General features: G+C 40.8%; 1 protein-coding gene across 30 annotated transcripts in view; it reads right to left on the reverse strand.

The window, feature by feature from the left end:
- The window catches only part of MICAL3 (microtubule associated monooxygenase, calponin and LIM domain containing 3), a 266,829-nt gene that overhangs the window by 100,514 nt on the left and 149,579 nt on the right, over window positions 1-16,736 (reverse strand). For all 30 annotated transcript variants that reach the window (XR_012003010.1, XM_072766402.1, XM_072766389.1 and 27 more), the window contains 9 exons: window positions 16,256-16,357; window positions 15,526-15,681; window positions 14,392-14,492; window positions 11,282-11,539; window positions 10,751-10,866; window positions 9,603-9,729; window positions 8,532-8,628; window positions 3,518-3,665; window positions 1,053-1,249 (listed from right to left, as the gene is read on the reverse strand). Coding sequence is in view for 29 of the 30 variants with exons in the window: in XM_072766402.1 (XP_072622503.1) it covers window positions 1,053-1,249; window positions 3,518-3,665; window positions 8,532-8,628; window positions 9,603-9,729; window positions 10,751-10,866; window positions 11,282-11,539; window positions 14,392-14,492; window positions 15,526-15,681; window positions 16,256-16,357 (1,302 nt within the window). In the remaining variant the exon portion in view is untranslated. The remainder of the gene's footprint in view (window positions 1-1,052; window positions 1,250-3,517; window positions 3,666-8,531; window positions 8,629-9,602; window positions 9,730-10,750; window positions 10,867-11,281; window positions 11,540-14,391; window positions 14,493-15,525; window positions 15,682-16,255; window positions 16,358-16,736) is intronic.

Raw genomic sequence — 16,736 nt, forward strand, 5'->3', positions numbered from 1 at the left:
CATTGTAGAGCCATAAACTCTGTGGATTCTAATGTTTTATTAGTAACAACAGTAATTTTAAAAGTAATTGAAACTAATAATATATTGCTGATATTAAGTACTTCTATTTGCCAAACATTCTCCTTAGCAGATCACATTTTATGTTATACGTACAATAAAATCCAGTTTATGGATACGGAATCTGAGGCATGGGGAAATTTAGTAATGTGTCTAAGGTCAAATAGGTGGAAGCACTGGGAAGTGAACCCAGTTTGGTACCATGGTCAACACTGTAAAGCATTATACTATATTATACTATACTATATTATACTATATTATACTATACTCCAACAGACAATAAATGACAACAGGAATATTTTTTTGTGTGTGTGCACTCTGGTAAACTGAGGCAGCAGCAGGCAGAGGGCCAAAGACTTTGAAAAACACTAACAGGTTGGCGAAGAGAGAGAAGCTAGATAAGGAACGGTTATAGAAGAAAGAAAATGAAGAGAGATTGTCAAGAAAAAGGACATAGTTCCATAGTGCTGAATAATGTAGAAAAGCCAAGTACGTGAGAGATGTAAAGTGAGAAAATACAGATGTGGAGATTCTTCATGACTGCGGAGAACAGCTTTGGCAGAGCAGTGAAAACAGAAGCCGGCTGCAATATGTTACAAACTTTAGGCCTTAGGAGGTGGAGGCCTTAAGTACAAAAACCACTTTTTCAAAAAAGGTTGGTTCTGATAGAAAGGGTGTGAGGAAGTAGTAGAGTCAAGGAAAACATTTTGCATAGAAACAATCTTTGCATGTTTATAGATTTAGTGAGAAAGATTTGGGAAAAGAAAAAATGGCTGAGAACATACTAGTAGAGAAGGAAAAAATAACGGAGCAAAGTTTCAGGGACTTACCTGCACAGCCAACCAGGTTTCCAACAGACAACCAACAGATTAAGTAAGAGCAGGTTTGCTTTTGCAAGTACTGATGTAGGACATGGTGAGAGGGAAAGAAAGAAAGGCCAGGCACCAACAGACAAGGAATGGAGGCCTTCCATACCAGTGCCTGCCAGCCCTTACCGCTGGAGGGGAGTGAGTCCTTGAACATCTCGTAGAACTGAGTCAGGTACATCACCATAGACAGTTTGTCAGGCTCCCCCACCGAGGCCATTTCTTTGCCTGTCATGATGGGAGAGATGCCCAGTTCCTTCTCGGCAATATCAAAGGCCAGCTGGTTATTCTTCTCCACATTTTGCTCATCCAAAGAATCAAAATCTCTAAGAAACAGAATGAGAAAAACATATCAAGAAGGGATGCTTGTCCTCACCCCAGAAAACACAGTATTGATGGACTCATCATCATTTCTTAATCTTTCAGCTAAAATCCAGGTGCAGGTGTCTCACCACAATCTGAGAGCCAACCTGTTCATCTCACAGTTTAGTCTCCTTCCTTTCACTAAGAAAATGCACATCATTCGCAAGAAGAAATGATTAAAGATATACCCGGAAAGGAAAAAAAAGGGGAAAAGTTGAAGAACTATTCTCATTATTCCCGGTAACATAAATTTCTTACTAAAAGGTAAGCTCAAGACTAGGAACTAAATATCTTTAATACATGTTCCCTTGGGGCAGCCCTGGTGGCCCAGCGGTTTGGCGCCGCCTTCAGCCCGGAGTGTGATCCTGGAGACCTGGGATCGAGTCCCACGTCAGGCTCCCTGCATGGAGCCTGCTTCTCCCTCTGCCCGTGTCTATGCCTCTCTCTCTGTGTGTCTGTCATGAATAAATAAATAAAAACTAAAAAAAAAAAAAAAAACTGTTCCCTTGTACTTTGTATGTGATCTGTACCTATTAAACTAGTGCTCAGTAATGATAAGTATCCTACCTGGATCAGACTGCTTCTAAAGGCCTAGGACTATCACTTGCTGTGTCATCACAGACAAACTGTTGATGCACTAAATCAGCTTTGGTAAATCTAATTCAGCCTTCTGAGGGAAATTCTAAAATCTTCCTCAAAGGATTTTTCTACTGCTAATGTTCTTGAGTTTTCCCAAGTATTTAGATTAACAACCACTTCCCCCTGGGCTCAGGTTTCTTATCATTCAATCAAGTCAAGACTGATAGCATTTGGCTCAGGCTTCTTATCATTCAATCAAGTCAAGACTGATAGCATTCTTTTTTCAGAGGTGATTTCGGATATTAGGCAGGCCTTATTTTGTGTTAACGTACTACTGACTCCATAGCAAGTTTTTCATTTTTCTAAATGCCTTTTCTCTATGCAAGAAGCCTATTAAACCATGGAGGCCTCATCATGAATGAAGTCATTGTATTCTAAACAGTGTCAAATTACCTCCTCACTACTTACACAAAACTTCCCTAGACCTTCAGTAGGTGGCCTTTGCCCATCAAACAGGAGTGTGTTCCCTCCCTCTATCACTCTCCACCTCACCTGCTGGGTTCCCTTCAGCTACTTCAGCCTCCATCTCCTTTTCTTTACTGCCTTCCCTTTGGAAGAGAGAGGATTCATTTGGTCTTCTAAGGCATTGCAGTGCCATTTATCACCATCCTTCCTCTTCCTCTCAAGTCCTTTCTTGGTGGGGGTGCAAAAGCCCTACTTTCACTTGCTATTTACCAACCTCTCCATTAGCTAAGGGACAGGAGCACTGGAGGTCACTTTCCTTATCCAAACAAATCAGAAATTCCCATTCCTGAACCACACTGTATAAGACTATTTCTACTACCTCTTGCCTCATTAATTTATAACCTAATATAAAGAGGAACTATGTTTCTTAGGTTTCCTTAAGCAATCATTAAAGCAAATGTACAAATTTGGGTCCTAATGATAAAAGGATAGGCAGCCAAAATAATTCAACAGGCTCTGCTTCTTCTTGTTTGGCTTCCATGGTAATGAATGCCTATGGGGGAAATCTGAGTGCGCTGGTCACTGCAGTTGACCTGGGGTCATCCTATTGCAATGATTCTGCATTTAGGTGAATAAAGAATGGCCAAAAGAGGAGGTATCACTGATATAAGTGGGTAAAGAGGCCTGAACCTTGTGGGCTTGGGCAGAGTATATTTGCAAAAAGTCTAATTCTTAACAGAGAATACCAAAGAACCACGATAAATCCAGTAAGTATTCATTATTTTCTGTTTTGTTGGTAGTGACACATTTGCTTTAGCCAGCCAAATGTTTTAGTGAGTTTTTCCTTATAACCAACAGCATCTGAGAGACCTCCCGCCAAAGCGAAAAGTTCAGCCTGGGGCCAAAGAACAGAGTTTTCCTTTGTGTAATGTTAATGGGCCCAGGTGGGCGTTAAAACTAGTTTCTGACTTTCTGAGCGCTGTGATTTTTAAAACCTCAGCTGGATTCAGCTATATGATGCTTGACACATAATTTTAAATATAATTATAATGAAATTAATCACTGCCTTCTAGAAAAAGTATCTGGCAGTGTATTTCATTCTAGAAAAAAATACAAAATTTGGCTATTAGATAGCAAAATACCCTGAGGTCCTAAGAGAATACAAAATGAAAGCTGTCACAACTTACATCAAATCAGGGCGGTATCTATGGATGATCGCACATAAGGCCAGTCCACTTTTCCAAGACATAGTGAGATCTGTCACATTTACCCCTGCATAGCCATCTGTCTGCCTTTGGCACCAACCCAGCAGTTTGCTTGAACGAGCTACAGACTCTGAAACAACAAAAAAATGATCAGAGGTGTGGTCACCTGGTAGCATTGACGTAGGATCCTTCCTCTTTGTAGTACACATATCCAGCCTGAAAAATAACTAAAGGTAAGAACAAAATAATTGTCACGATTTTTCAAAAGTAAAAAGCAGACTCCCTGCGATGAGCCTGCTTCTCCCTCTGCCTGTGTCTCATGAATACATAGATAAAATCTTAAAAAAAAAAAAAAAAAGTAAATAGCTATGTAAGTGGTATCATGATAGTGGAATTTTAGGTAGATAAGAAACTACCTACAAATTTACCCAGACTCTGATGTCAAAACTAGCCCCTCTAACAGAATAAGTCACAAGAGGGGTGATCTGGATCTGCTCATGCTAAAGCTCAGTGTCCCTACAGCACTTTTGGATACTGACTTAGATGGATGAGCGCCATCTACTGAGCTGTCACCCTCACTTCCAGAAGGTCTAAGACTTCCCTGGAGAGGTATTCGGCAGCTAGCTGAGGAAGCTCCTTTCCTTCAAAGTAAGGAGGAGGAATAGAGCAAAAAAGAGTACATTCTTTTAGCTAACTGAATTAAAAAAAATATATATATATATCTCCCCTCCTCCCAAACAAAAGAATATATTCTATTTAGCAACACATTAAAGCAATAGCAAGCAAAGCCCACTCTTATATGTTCCATGTATAGAGCCAATTTACCAAGTGAAGGAACTCTGTAGGATTACATTGGCAAGGCCAAGGACCCCAGACCAGAACAATCCCCCAGGCCAGGATTGGCACTCTGTATTAAAAATTAAAAAAAAAATCTTGAGAAAATGAATACATAAATACATATGCTTGGATGTTTTCCAGTTCACTGCTATGTCTTCTAAAACGCGAAGGGCCTTTCTAAAGGTCCATTTTACTTAGACTCCGAATAGCCAGAGGAATATTGAAAGAGAAACCCAATGCCGGGGGCATCACAATGCTGGATTTCAAGCTGTACCACAAAGCTGTGATCAAGACAATGTGGTACTGGCACAAAAAGACACACAGATCAAGGGAACAGAACAGAGAACCCAGAAGTGGACCCTCAACTCTATGGTCAACTAATATTCAACAAAACAGGAAAGACTATCCAAGAGGAGAAAAAGACAGTCTCTTCAACTAATGGTGTTGGGAAAATTGGACAGCCATGTGCAGAAGAATGAAATGGACCACTCCCTTAGACCAGACACAAAGATAAACTCAAAATGGTTGAAAGATCTAGATGTGAGACAAGAATCCATCAAAATCCTAGAGGAGAACATAGGCAACACACTTTTTGAACTTAGCCACAGTAAATTCTTGCAAGATACGTCTATGAAGGCAAGGGAAATAAAAGCAAAAATAAACTATTGGGACTTAATCAGGATAAAAAGCTTCTGCACAGCAAATGAAACAGTCAACAAAACTAAAAGACAACCTACAGAATGGGAGAAGATATTTGCAAATGACCTATCAGATAAAGGGCTAGTTTCCAAGATCTATAAAGAACTTATTAAACTCAACACCCAAGAAACAAACAATCCAGTCATGAAATGGGCAGAAGACATGAACAGGAATTTCACCAAAGAAGACCTACACATGGCCAACAAGCACATGAGAAAATACTCTGCATCACTTGCCATCAAGGGAAATACAAATCAAAACCACAATGAGATACCAACTCACACCAGTGAGAATGGTGAAAATTAACAAGGCAGGAAACAACGAATGTTGGAGAGGATGTGGAGAAAGGGGAACCCTCTTGCACTGTTGATGAGAATGCAAACTGGTGCAGCCACTCTGGAAAACTGTGTGGAGGTTCCTCAAAGAGTTAAAAATAGACCTGCCCTACGACCCAGCAATTGCACTGCTGGGGATTTACCCCAAAGATACAGATGCAGTGAAACATCTGCACCCTGATGTTTATAGCAGCAATGTCCACAAGAGCCAAACTGTGGAAGGAGCCATGATGTCCTTTGACAGATGAATGGATAAAGAAGATGTGGTCTCTATATACAATGGAATATTAGTCATTAGAAATGACAAATACCCACCATTTGCTTCAATGTGGATGGAACTGGAGAGTATTATGCTGAGTGAAGTAAGTCAACTGGAGAAGGACAATCATCATATGGTTTCACTCATACATGGAATATAAGAAACAGTACAAGGGACCATAGGGAAAGGAGGGGAACTGAGTGGGGAAAAAAAAAAATCAAACCATGAGAGACTCCTAACTCTGGGAAACAAAGAAAGGGTTGCAGAAGGGGAAGAGGGTGGGGCATGGGGTAACTGAGTATGCTGGCAAATTGAATTTATTTTTAAGATTTTATTCATTTATTCATGAGAGACACACAGACAGAAGCAGAGACATAGGCAGAGGGAGAAGCAGGCTCTCTGCGGGGAGCTCAATGTGGGACCCTGGGATCATGCCTTGAGCCAAAGGCAGATGCTCAAACACTGTGTCACCCAAGCATCCTGGCAAACTGAATTTATATAAAATATTAAAAAAGAAAAAATAGGAATAAGAAAAAAAAAGTCCATTTTTCTTAACTGCATCAGAGAAGCTCTGATATGAAGCATTTATTATTATTTTTTAAAATTTTTTTTTTAAATTTTTATTTATTTATGATAGTCACACAGAGAGAGAGAGAGAGGCAGAGACACAGGCAGAGGGAGAAGCAGGCTCCATGCACCAGGAGCCCAACGTGGGATTGGATCCCGGGTCTCCAGGATCACGCCCTGGGCCAAAGGCAGGCGCTAAACTGCTGCGCCACCCAGGGATCCCCTGATATGGAGCATTTAGAAGAATCTGTGAATTCCTATTTGTGTCCAAGAACGTCTGTTCTCTTACCTATGGCAGCTGGATATATCTAACCCTGTAGGAAGTCATTTAGTAATTTGGGAACATGACAAGATAAAAACTGCATATCATAAAAATCCTGTTTCATTTAAGTCTTTCAGTGAAAATGTATTCTAAAACTACACAGAGAAACACTCCTGGTGTTATCATCATAAATAAGAAATTTACTTTATTCAGATGTCTCCCCAGTCTCTATATCCAACAATCCAATATGTACTGGGCAACTTCAATATTCCAGGCTCTAAAATGACAGTGACAAAGGTGATACTGTCTGCTCTCAAGTAGACACCAGAGAGGAGAAATATAAAAATGTCCCCAACTGCTTGTTGGTTGTAAAATCTACCTTGATATTCTAATAACATGTCAAACTCAAAACAGACTCAAATCAGGGAGCCTGGGAGACTCAATCAGTTAAGTGTCTATTTTTGGCCCTCAGGTCATGATTCCAGTATCCTGGGATCAGGCCCACATCAGGGTCCTCACTTGGCAGGGAACCTGCTTCTCCCTCTCTCTGCCGCTCCTCCTGCTTGTACTATCTCTCTCTGTCAAATAAAGAAAGAAAATCTTTAAACATAAAGACAAAAAAAATAGATTCAAACCTTCTCATCCTCCCATTCCTTGACCAAACTGATGGCAGCACTATCTGCAACCATCTCTTGACTCGTGCAACCAAACTACCGATGCCTATTGAATCTGGCTCTTTAATATACTCTTTCCCATGTTTAATAATGACAATGACATTGACAATTAATAATGACAAAATGGCTGCCATTTGTGACCACCCACCATATACCAGACATTGTAATAAATACTCTATATGCCACAGAATCCTCATGACTGTAGTCCAAAGTATGCCCATTTCACAGACAAGGAGACCAAAGTTCACACATGCAAAATAACCTATTCTGGCCCTCATACTTCACAAATGGCAACGCCTGGACTGGGCCGCAAAGTCAGTTGTTCTCACCATGCTACATTACCTTGTCCAACCCTAACATCAGTATCCTGTTCAGGCCTTCACCACCGTTAGCCTGACTGCTACAGGGTATTTCTAACTAGCGGTCCTGCCTCTGGGATTTCCCTTCTCCATCCCATCTTACATGTAGCTATCCAGGTATATTCATGTTGTTCTCCTTTTAAAAATACCTACAGGGGCCCTTCAAGGCACACAAAATATGGAATGGCCTTTATCTCTATAACTGTATCTTGGCGATGTAGTACTCATCTAAAATACCACTGCTTTTTCATAAAGCCCCCCCCAGAAACCTTAGCTTGTATGTGTGCACTCACTTTCTAACAGCATTTTTTTTTTTAAGATTTTATTTATTTATTCATGAGAGACACAGAGAGAAAGAGGCAGAGACATAGGCAGAGGAAGAAGTAGGCTCATGCAGGGAGCCTGATGTGGGACCTGACCCTGGGACTCCAGGATCACACCCTGGGCTGAAGGCAGACGCTCAAGTGCTGAGGCACCCAGGCATCCCTCTAACAGTACCTGTATCTGATTTCTCCTTATATGCTCCTAAAACCTTAGATTGAGGGTTCTGCCTTGACATTACTGACATTTCTGGCTGGGTAATTCTATGTTGGGGGAGCTGATCTGTGCACTCAGCACCCTCCCCTGGTCCTGACAATCAAAATGTCTCCAAATACTACCACATGTGCCCCTAGAGGCAAAATCGGCTCCAGCTGAGAACCGCGGCCTTACACATTACTGTGCACACTAACAGCTCAATGAGTAAGTATGGACTTCTTTGAGTAGGTTACTTGCATTTAAAAGGTCATTACCAGGGGATCCCTGGGTGGCGCAGTGGTTTGGCGCCTGCCTTTGGCCCAGGGCGCGATCCTGGTAGACCCGGGATCGAATCCCACGTCGGGCTTCCGGTGCATGGAGCCTGCTTGTGTCTCTGCCCCTCTCTCTCTCTCTGTGTGTGACTATCGTAGATAAATAAAAAGATTTAAAAAAATATATATATATAAAAGGTCATTACCAGAACTTACCATTGCGAGTCAACTTTGGGGTAGTTCGGGAGTTCACCAGGTTCTCTATTTCCAGATGAATATCTCTTGTTTCTCCAGTATTGTATAAATGGCGCACCTGGTAGAAAGTTAAGTTGTAAAATCAAACACCACAAAATAAGTTCCCACCTGAGAGCAAAATGAAAGACTAAGAAAGTAGGCTAGGCAAAGTTCAGAAAAAAGTTATGACAATGACCTTCAAATTCTTTCTGGAATGTGGTGGCGTTACATATAAACCAATACATATTAGTGTAAAAAGTTGTCCTAAAAACTAGCTACTCGGCCAAGTAGGACCCTCTGATAGTCATTACTGGACTATTCATACTGCCCACTGACAGCAAGACTCACCGGCCCCCTTATATATAAGTATATAGAGGGCTTAAACCCATAAACCTCAGGTAGAAAGTGAATAAAGAATCACACAAGTACATAGGCAACTATGTTGAATGGGCTGCTTTCCAAAAATTGTTGGACTCTTTGGGATTATTGAGCTTTGTCAAATGTCATTCTCAATGACAAGGCATTAGACACTATGAAAAGTAACTTAGTAGCACAACAAAACTGACCAACAGTATCTTACTTCAGAGTGTCCTAACTTTCAAAATTTCTTCAAGTGTACAATCTCCTCACAGTGGTCCTGTGAATAGCAGGACTATTATCTCCACTTCATAAATGAAGAAACAGGTTCAGAGAAGATGGGATGACACAACCAAGTCCCAAGTGATTGGTGGCAATAATGCAAGTGCAAGTCACATTTCCCAGATAATGAACAGGTGTTCTCTCCCCTACAACATGCAACCTGAATTAGGAAGCACTGGATAAAATCCTCAATCCATTGTTTTTGCCACATATGACCTTCTGGCAAGTTATTCAACAACTCCCACTCTGAGTTGCTCAATCTGTTGAAAGAAAGTGCTATTTTCACCGTTCCAGGGAACATCTACTTGGATTACGAAAGAAGTACGTGTATACGGTGCTAACAGACACATTTCAATGTTTCAAAGGTCTGATCTGTCCTGAAAATGGGCCCAGATGTAGGTAACTGGCTCTTACCTGGCTTGGGCGGAGGAAGTTGATGTTAATATTGGGATATCTGGTGACAGGGTCTATGCTGTATTGGCTGAAGTTTTTACTCACATTCTCAGGGGTAGTCTGAGGCAGCAACCTATAAATGCTTTCCCTGCAAGAACATACAACTATTTACTCAGAGCAGTGACAAGCACCATACACATCTTCCTCTCCTTTGATAATATTCGCATTTTTTTGACAGTGTCCCGAATAATCTGAAGGATATGACAAATCCTCATCCTTGACCACTTTCCTCCAACCTATGTCAGCCCTTGCTCCCATTTGTACCATGCCAGTGATTCCACAGGCCCTGGACTGGTTAAGTACTAGTAGCAAAAGCAAGTACACTGTGGTGGGCTGGGATACAAAGCCTGATTCTAATTTCAAAGGCAACTGATTTACGGTTTTGTTTTTTCAAGTAGGCCAGTTTATAATTTTTAAGAAAATCATGGATGAAAAAACAACCTGCCACCAAACTTGCCGAGTACCTTAGGTAACAGACTTAAATGCTATCTACCACCAGTTGTACCCAGGAAATCTTTTATTTCTCTAGTTCTTCCAGTTAAGGCATTTGTTCTTTATTAACAAACAAATCCTAAGATTCTTACCTCTTTTGCAATGATCTGCTTCAACATATGACATTTGGTATTTGAGAAATGTTTACAAGCAGCTTGGGATTTTCTTTTGAATTCAAAGTCACTTTTTCTTTCTTTTCTTATATTCCTATGTCCCTTGCTACTACACTGATTTCATTAGTATAAGTCTTTCTGCTTTAAGGACAAGAAAATTTAATGTAGTAGGTTTATATACTTGTTCATGTGACTGTCATAAAGGAACCAGATACTGTCCTTTAATGGAATTCAAAGATTCAGATGCCATTCTCAGTGACAAATTAAATTTGGAAAGAAAGAAAAGAAGAGCGCATAAATTAGATAATCTTTACATATCTATGATTTTATAAATATCTTGCCTTTCTTCTCTTAAATGCAAAAACATCTTTAATTAAGAAAGGAAAAGAGAGAGAGAGAGAGAGAGAGAGATTGAAGGAAGAAAATCTGTACTCTGCCTGAGGAACAAACCACTCATCATTCCTAGTTTTCTCATGGAAGGGACCCCTGGCTGCTTTCCATTACCTCTCGGCCAAGACTTCCAAGGGGCTTGTTCCGAGAGACCAACTTCGTACCATCCAGGCTGAGTCCATAGCAGCCAGAAACCCCCGGGCTATTCCTGTTCCCATTGGCCAAAAAGGCTATGAAAGAGAGAGAAAACAAGGAATAAAAATAAATTACCTTTAAAAGTGAGAAACTAAAAAAAAAATAAAATAAATAAAATAAAAGTGAGAAACTAAAAAAAAAAAAAAGTGAGAAACTAAACTAAGAAACAAAGAGTTTGTTGTTGATGGTACTTTTTGGTAACTGCTCAGATACTGGGCTTTCCCACTTCATAAACTGGTAGAGGAGCAGATCACAAAAGCTGCAGAGCTTCTATCTATACTTAGAAACTTCCCTACTTCCTGGTATATCAGTGTTGTGGATGTGGATACTCACTCAACAACCTGGTATACTCACTCACTCGACAACCCGGTATATTCACGTTTGTTCCTAATCACTATTGCTTCCTTACTATTGCTCCGACTACAAACCACTGCCGTCCTTACTACTCACCTCCAGGAGGCTGTCCCCTACCAGGGCCACTAGTAACTGGTGTCCATTCTGCTCCCGCACCAGGGCAGCGTTCTCAGAGGCGTACATACAGGTGAAGTCAAACATGGCCACATCAGGCTGCCCATAGTGATTGATGGCAAAATCCAGAGATGGCAGCTGCTGCTGAGTGGAGAAGTCAGCCGCTTCTCTGGCATAGTTGAGCAGAGCCTCTTGGTCCACGTTTTCCCGGGAAAGCAAGAGCTCTGTGTCAGCATAGTCCTGTCTCCAGAGAGAGAAGGTTGAAGGAAAAGCCTCACCAGAGCCACACTACACAGGTCAGATATAAGCTAGTCTCATAGTCTTTACCTCCTTCCAGCAGTGATTTCATATTTTGTCTTTTACACAAATTACAAAGAAAAGGGGGAGGCTCTTTCTTTAAATTATTTATTTTTCTAAAAAAGATTTATTTATTTACTTATTTGAGAGAAAGAGTGCACACGATGGGGAGGGTAGAGGAAGAGGGAGAAGCAGGCTCCCAGCTGAGCTGATGAGCAGGAAGCCAGATGCAGGGCTCGATCCCAGGACCTTCAGATCACTACCTGAAGCTGAAGGCAGACACTTAACTCACTGAGCCACTAAGCACACCCCACTTTTAAAAAAGATTTACTTATTTGAGAATGAGAGAGAGAGAGAGAGAGAGAGAGAACATGCGAATGAGCATGGAGGGGGGAAGAAAGAGGGAGAGAGAATCCCAAGCAGACTCCCTGCTGAGCATGGGGCCCGACGACCCCGGGTGACCCTGAGATCATAACCTGAGCCAAAATCAACGCTCAACTAACTGAGCCATCCAGATGCCCCATGGAGGAGGCTGTTTCTAAAAGAACACAGGCTTTGCCGCCTGGTGTTTCCACTTACTTGGAGCAAGTCATATTTCTTTGATCTTGCCTAATCCATCTCATGGAGTTGTTTTGAATACCAAATAAAATAATTTATGTGATGGTACTTTCTAAACTGAAAACGTATTTTATAATTTATGTTATTATTGGCGATCATTATCTTCTGGGTAGCAAATAGCTTTTGGCAAGTAGGACCACCGGAAATGCTCGGCATTGTATAATTCATCAAACCCAAAGGAAGTACCCACAATCTCCAGTGCCAAAAAGATGCGAGGTGGGAGCAACCACAGTCCAGGGGGCTGGGAAGAATATATTGAAAATGAAACAGAGGTTTTCAGAATAATTCATAAGATTCTGAAAGACTTCATAGAAACCCACCAACAAAGAAAACAATGCTGAGAGGAAAAAGGGTTTTCTATATACAGGCCTGAAAAACTCTTTTTCTGTTCTGGAGATTCCTGGCTAACTGAACCACATCTTTATTCTCCTAAAGTGGGGCCTAAGGTTTGTTTCCAAGTGTTTCTGATGGTACTTTCAGCTACCATTACAAGATGTTAGTGGTCAAAACACAAATACTCAAGCTGGTCCTTGAAACAGTATTTGTTCAACACTGAATAACCACAACTGGGTTTGTCTTTAGCAGCACACATAGAAACAGGGCGCCTGCCCTCAAAAAAACAAACAAACAAACAAACAAACAAAAAAAAACGCCAAATCAAAAGTAAAAGCAAATCAGGTCTTGGCATCCTAGGTTGTCCCTCCATATAGCCATGCCTTGGAGATACTGCAGGTTCAGTTCCAGACCACCATAATCAAGTGAATGTTGGAATATGGCAAGTCAAATGGATTTTGGTTCCCCAGTACATATAAGTTAACATTTATACTATGCTGTAGTCTGAAATGCTACAAGAATTACCAAAGTATGACACAGAGACGCGAAATGAATAAATGCTGTTGGAAAATGGCACCAATAGACTTGACCAGTGCAAGGCTGCCACAAGCTTTCAGTTTTGTAAAAAAATAAAATAAAAAACAAAGCAATAACTGTGAAGCACAATAAAACATTAATTTCAACTGATAAGCACTGTTCTGTTCTGCCTAAGATAGCAGATTTGTCTTAACTTAGTCCCAAAGCACACCACCGGGTTTACTGGCTATTTCTTATTGATAAAGCATCCAACTGAGTACATCTTGCTTATGCTTTTGGTAGAATGTGCTGTACAAACTGCTCTGTCCTGTTTCTCCTTGTACACATAAAGGCACAAGGCCGAGAAACAGACATGAGTTCCGTGAATGGGAAGAGGCTGTGCTGCAGGCACATGCTCACTGGCCTGCCCCCAGCACTGCTCTCAGAGAGGGCAACAGTATAACTCAGTCCTGCAGAGATAAAAGGCATCCTGAAATTCAGCCACGAGTCTGTGGTAAGAACTGTACAGGCCTGAACCAGCACATCTGATGCTTCTTCTCTCCATCTCATCACACGGGAAGAGTAATTCCGGTTCAGACTAAAGACTAAATAAGGCTTCAAGAGACTCTCCTTAAAGAACCACCTATCATGTGGTTCTTTGATTTCATATTCTGTTCATCGTCTCTTGGAATGTCATACAATTATCCACCTGGATAAAATGCTGAGCCAGACCTTTCAATATTGTTAGGTCCTGAAGAGGTCTAAATATAGCCTGATCCAACCAGCATTCCAAGACTTCTGATAGACATACCTGCAGTAAAGCCAGAACCAGTCTCAGGTTTCTAGGTGAAACTCCCTTCCCCCTACCACCTTCTCCCAAAAGACAACCTATTAACCAGCTAATTAATCAGTCATATGTGGAATTACTATAACCACAAACCAAATCACCTAAAATTGAATTGAGTATTAGAGACAACTGATATCTAAGATTTGCTTTAGAACAATCCAATGGCAGGAGTGGGGGGTGGGTACTACTAAAATAATAATGGTCACGTGTTGATAATTGTTAAAACAAGATAATGGGCACATGGGAGTTCATTATATGATTTTCTCTACTTTTGTTTACATTTGAAAACTTCCATAACAAAAGATTTTAAAGAAGTTAAACCAGAAAATATTAGAGGAGTACATGTTCTCAGGAGATGAGTTCGATGCTCATTTTTATTCCTTTGCAGGAAAAACTCATCAGACAATAAAATTCTTTCCCTTAGGTGGTCATAATAACTAGTAGCACATAAGAAGAGGCTGGAGAGAAATCCATTACTCACATGCAGTATCACCCCTTTGTCGAGCAAACTCTGCTTTTTGGCTGTCATAACAAAATAGTGTGTGTCATCTTTGTAGTAGACGATATTCTCCAAGTCAATACCTGCAACCAGAAGACAAATCTGTCACATGCGGGCTTGCTGAAATGAAGGTACATTAGGGCAGCCAAATGTTTACATGTGTCCACAGAGACCAGCACTGTCAAACTCCAGGCGGAGAAAGTGAAAATAAAGAAATGTCTAAGCCCAGATTCTCACTCCCTGCTAATTCACTTCATGAGCAGAGGGGGAGCTATGTTTATACCTGCACTGCTCTGTAATTTACTTGTTACCCTAAGTTATCCTAAAAACTATGATCAATAATAAGCAGATATATAAAGACTGGAAGAAAAAGAAAGGTTAACTTCTAGTAAGAGGTCAGGGTTAGTTTTCAGGTTAAACCTCTTTGATAGTCATCAAGGCAACTGGGATAATCTCCTCTGCTCTTAAGAGGACAATTAGATGCTTGGAAGCAGAGCGTGAATTACTGACTTTTCATTCAATTAATCTAAAAAACAGACATAATGGGGAAAAAAACATGTTCTAGAAAACAGAACTGAAATTTGCTGTACATTCTTACTGCAGCTAAATAAGTCAATTTATTCAAAAGCTATCATACCACAATCTCATTTCTATTTTAGCACATGGTTTACTTCATGCCCAAACTGGAGCACAAGAAGATTGTATACTCCGTATCTAAAGTCAGGTTCTAGAGAAGCTGAGAACTACCAATCAAGAGTTTACTGCATTAAGCACCATCACTCAGAGCCATAGCATGGGGGAAATGGTTGAAGAAGAGCTGGTAAAAGGCAGAATGAATCCTTAAAAACAAACAAATAAATAAAACTAAGCCCAGAGCAGCCCTGTCACTGTAAGGAGGACCAAGAACACTAGAGGAGACAGTGATAAGGAAAGCACTATAAAAAGAACGTATAGGAGTAAAGAAAGAACAGAGGGGCAAACACAGGAATAATGTCAATGACCACCCACTCTACCAATAATGTCAATGACCACCCACTCGACCACCCCTCTGAGAGAAAAATCACAAGTAATTATTTAAATTTCTATCCTTGTTGCTTTGGAGGCAACTATACCAACCTGTGGCTTCCTTTAGTTCCTGGAAAAATTTTTGGTTGAATATAAAAGCCACACCACTGATTTCTTCCACTTTGGCTTCTGCTGTTGTATTTCGGTTAATAAAATTTGCTGTAATGGCTATGGCCAGTTTGCCACGAAATTCTTTCCGGCGAAATCCTGGAAGGAAATAAATTTTCAAAGGTAGTCAGAGCTTGCTAGAGAAGAAGGAAGACCACTTCAAACAAGAAGGGGTGTTGATGAAGACATTAGGGAACATGTGGCATGGGAATCAGTGGGAAAATTTTAGGGCAATTCTTCTCTATCTGAAAATAAGATGTTTGCCTGTCCAAAAATATAAGAATTCAGAAAAGAAGTAAAGGCTCCCACACACTAACAATCTGAACTCTAACTGTCCAGAATAGTTCTCAGTACAAGGGATTCCATAGAAAGAAAGAACAAATGAAAGAAAGAACAAGAAGCCATCAGCTTACTAACCTTAGATATAAATCCCATAGTGTCAACCAATTAAAGTACAGCTTATTTCCTAGTGCCCTAACAAGAGTGCCCTGTAGGAAGTAGCCCAAGTAACAGCTGGCTAGTGGAAGGTTGGGTCTGCCATTCAGTTAGAATAAACAGCACACATATGCAGATTCTTAGGAATGTGAATTGATGATAGAAACCCTCCCCCAAGGTTGGGGGAGGGTCACCCTTCACTGGGCTTCGAACCAGGCAAAGGAGCATGAATCAATACCTTCCAAGGTGTTCCTACGGCCATCCCCTCCAATGATCACTTCAAATTCATATTCTGACACAGGATGGGTTTTGGGGTGGACCAGTGCCCGCCAACCTATCCCTGTGGACCAAGTCAAAATGAAGGTCATCATCCAGATCATACGCACTTAAGACTCCTTTAGATACAAACTGCACAAAACCTCAAACTAAAAATACTAGGAGTAAAGGCATGGGGTACAAAACACAGGAAAAAGAAAAGCCTTGAAGAAGGCTCACAAGAGAATGTCCCCATGACATGATTTGTCATGTCGTGTTTACGACGTCTAATACTATGTCAAAAGCCTCCTTCACTGAGTCAAGAGTTCCTCAGAAGATAGAGGCTATATAATTGAAGCAGCTTCTTTAACTAGTTCTGAGAACCACCCACAGCTTCTTGTAGTTCTCTCCCTTGATTTCATCTCTCCTCACCCAGACCAGGCCCTCTTATCCCTCCCTTCATT

The sequence above is a fragment of the Vulpes vulpes genome, chromosome 8, assembly GCF_048418805.1.
Source record: "Vulpes vulpes isolate BD-2025 chromosome 8, VulVul3, whole genome shotgun sequence".
Classification (NCBI taxonomy): Eukaryota; Metazoa; Chordata; class Mammalia; order Carnivora; family Canidae; genus Vulpes; species Vulpes vulpes.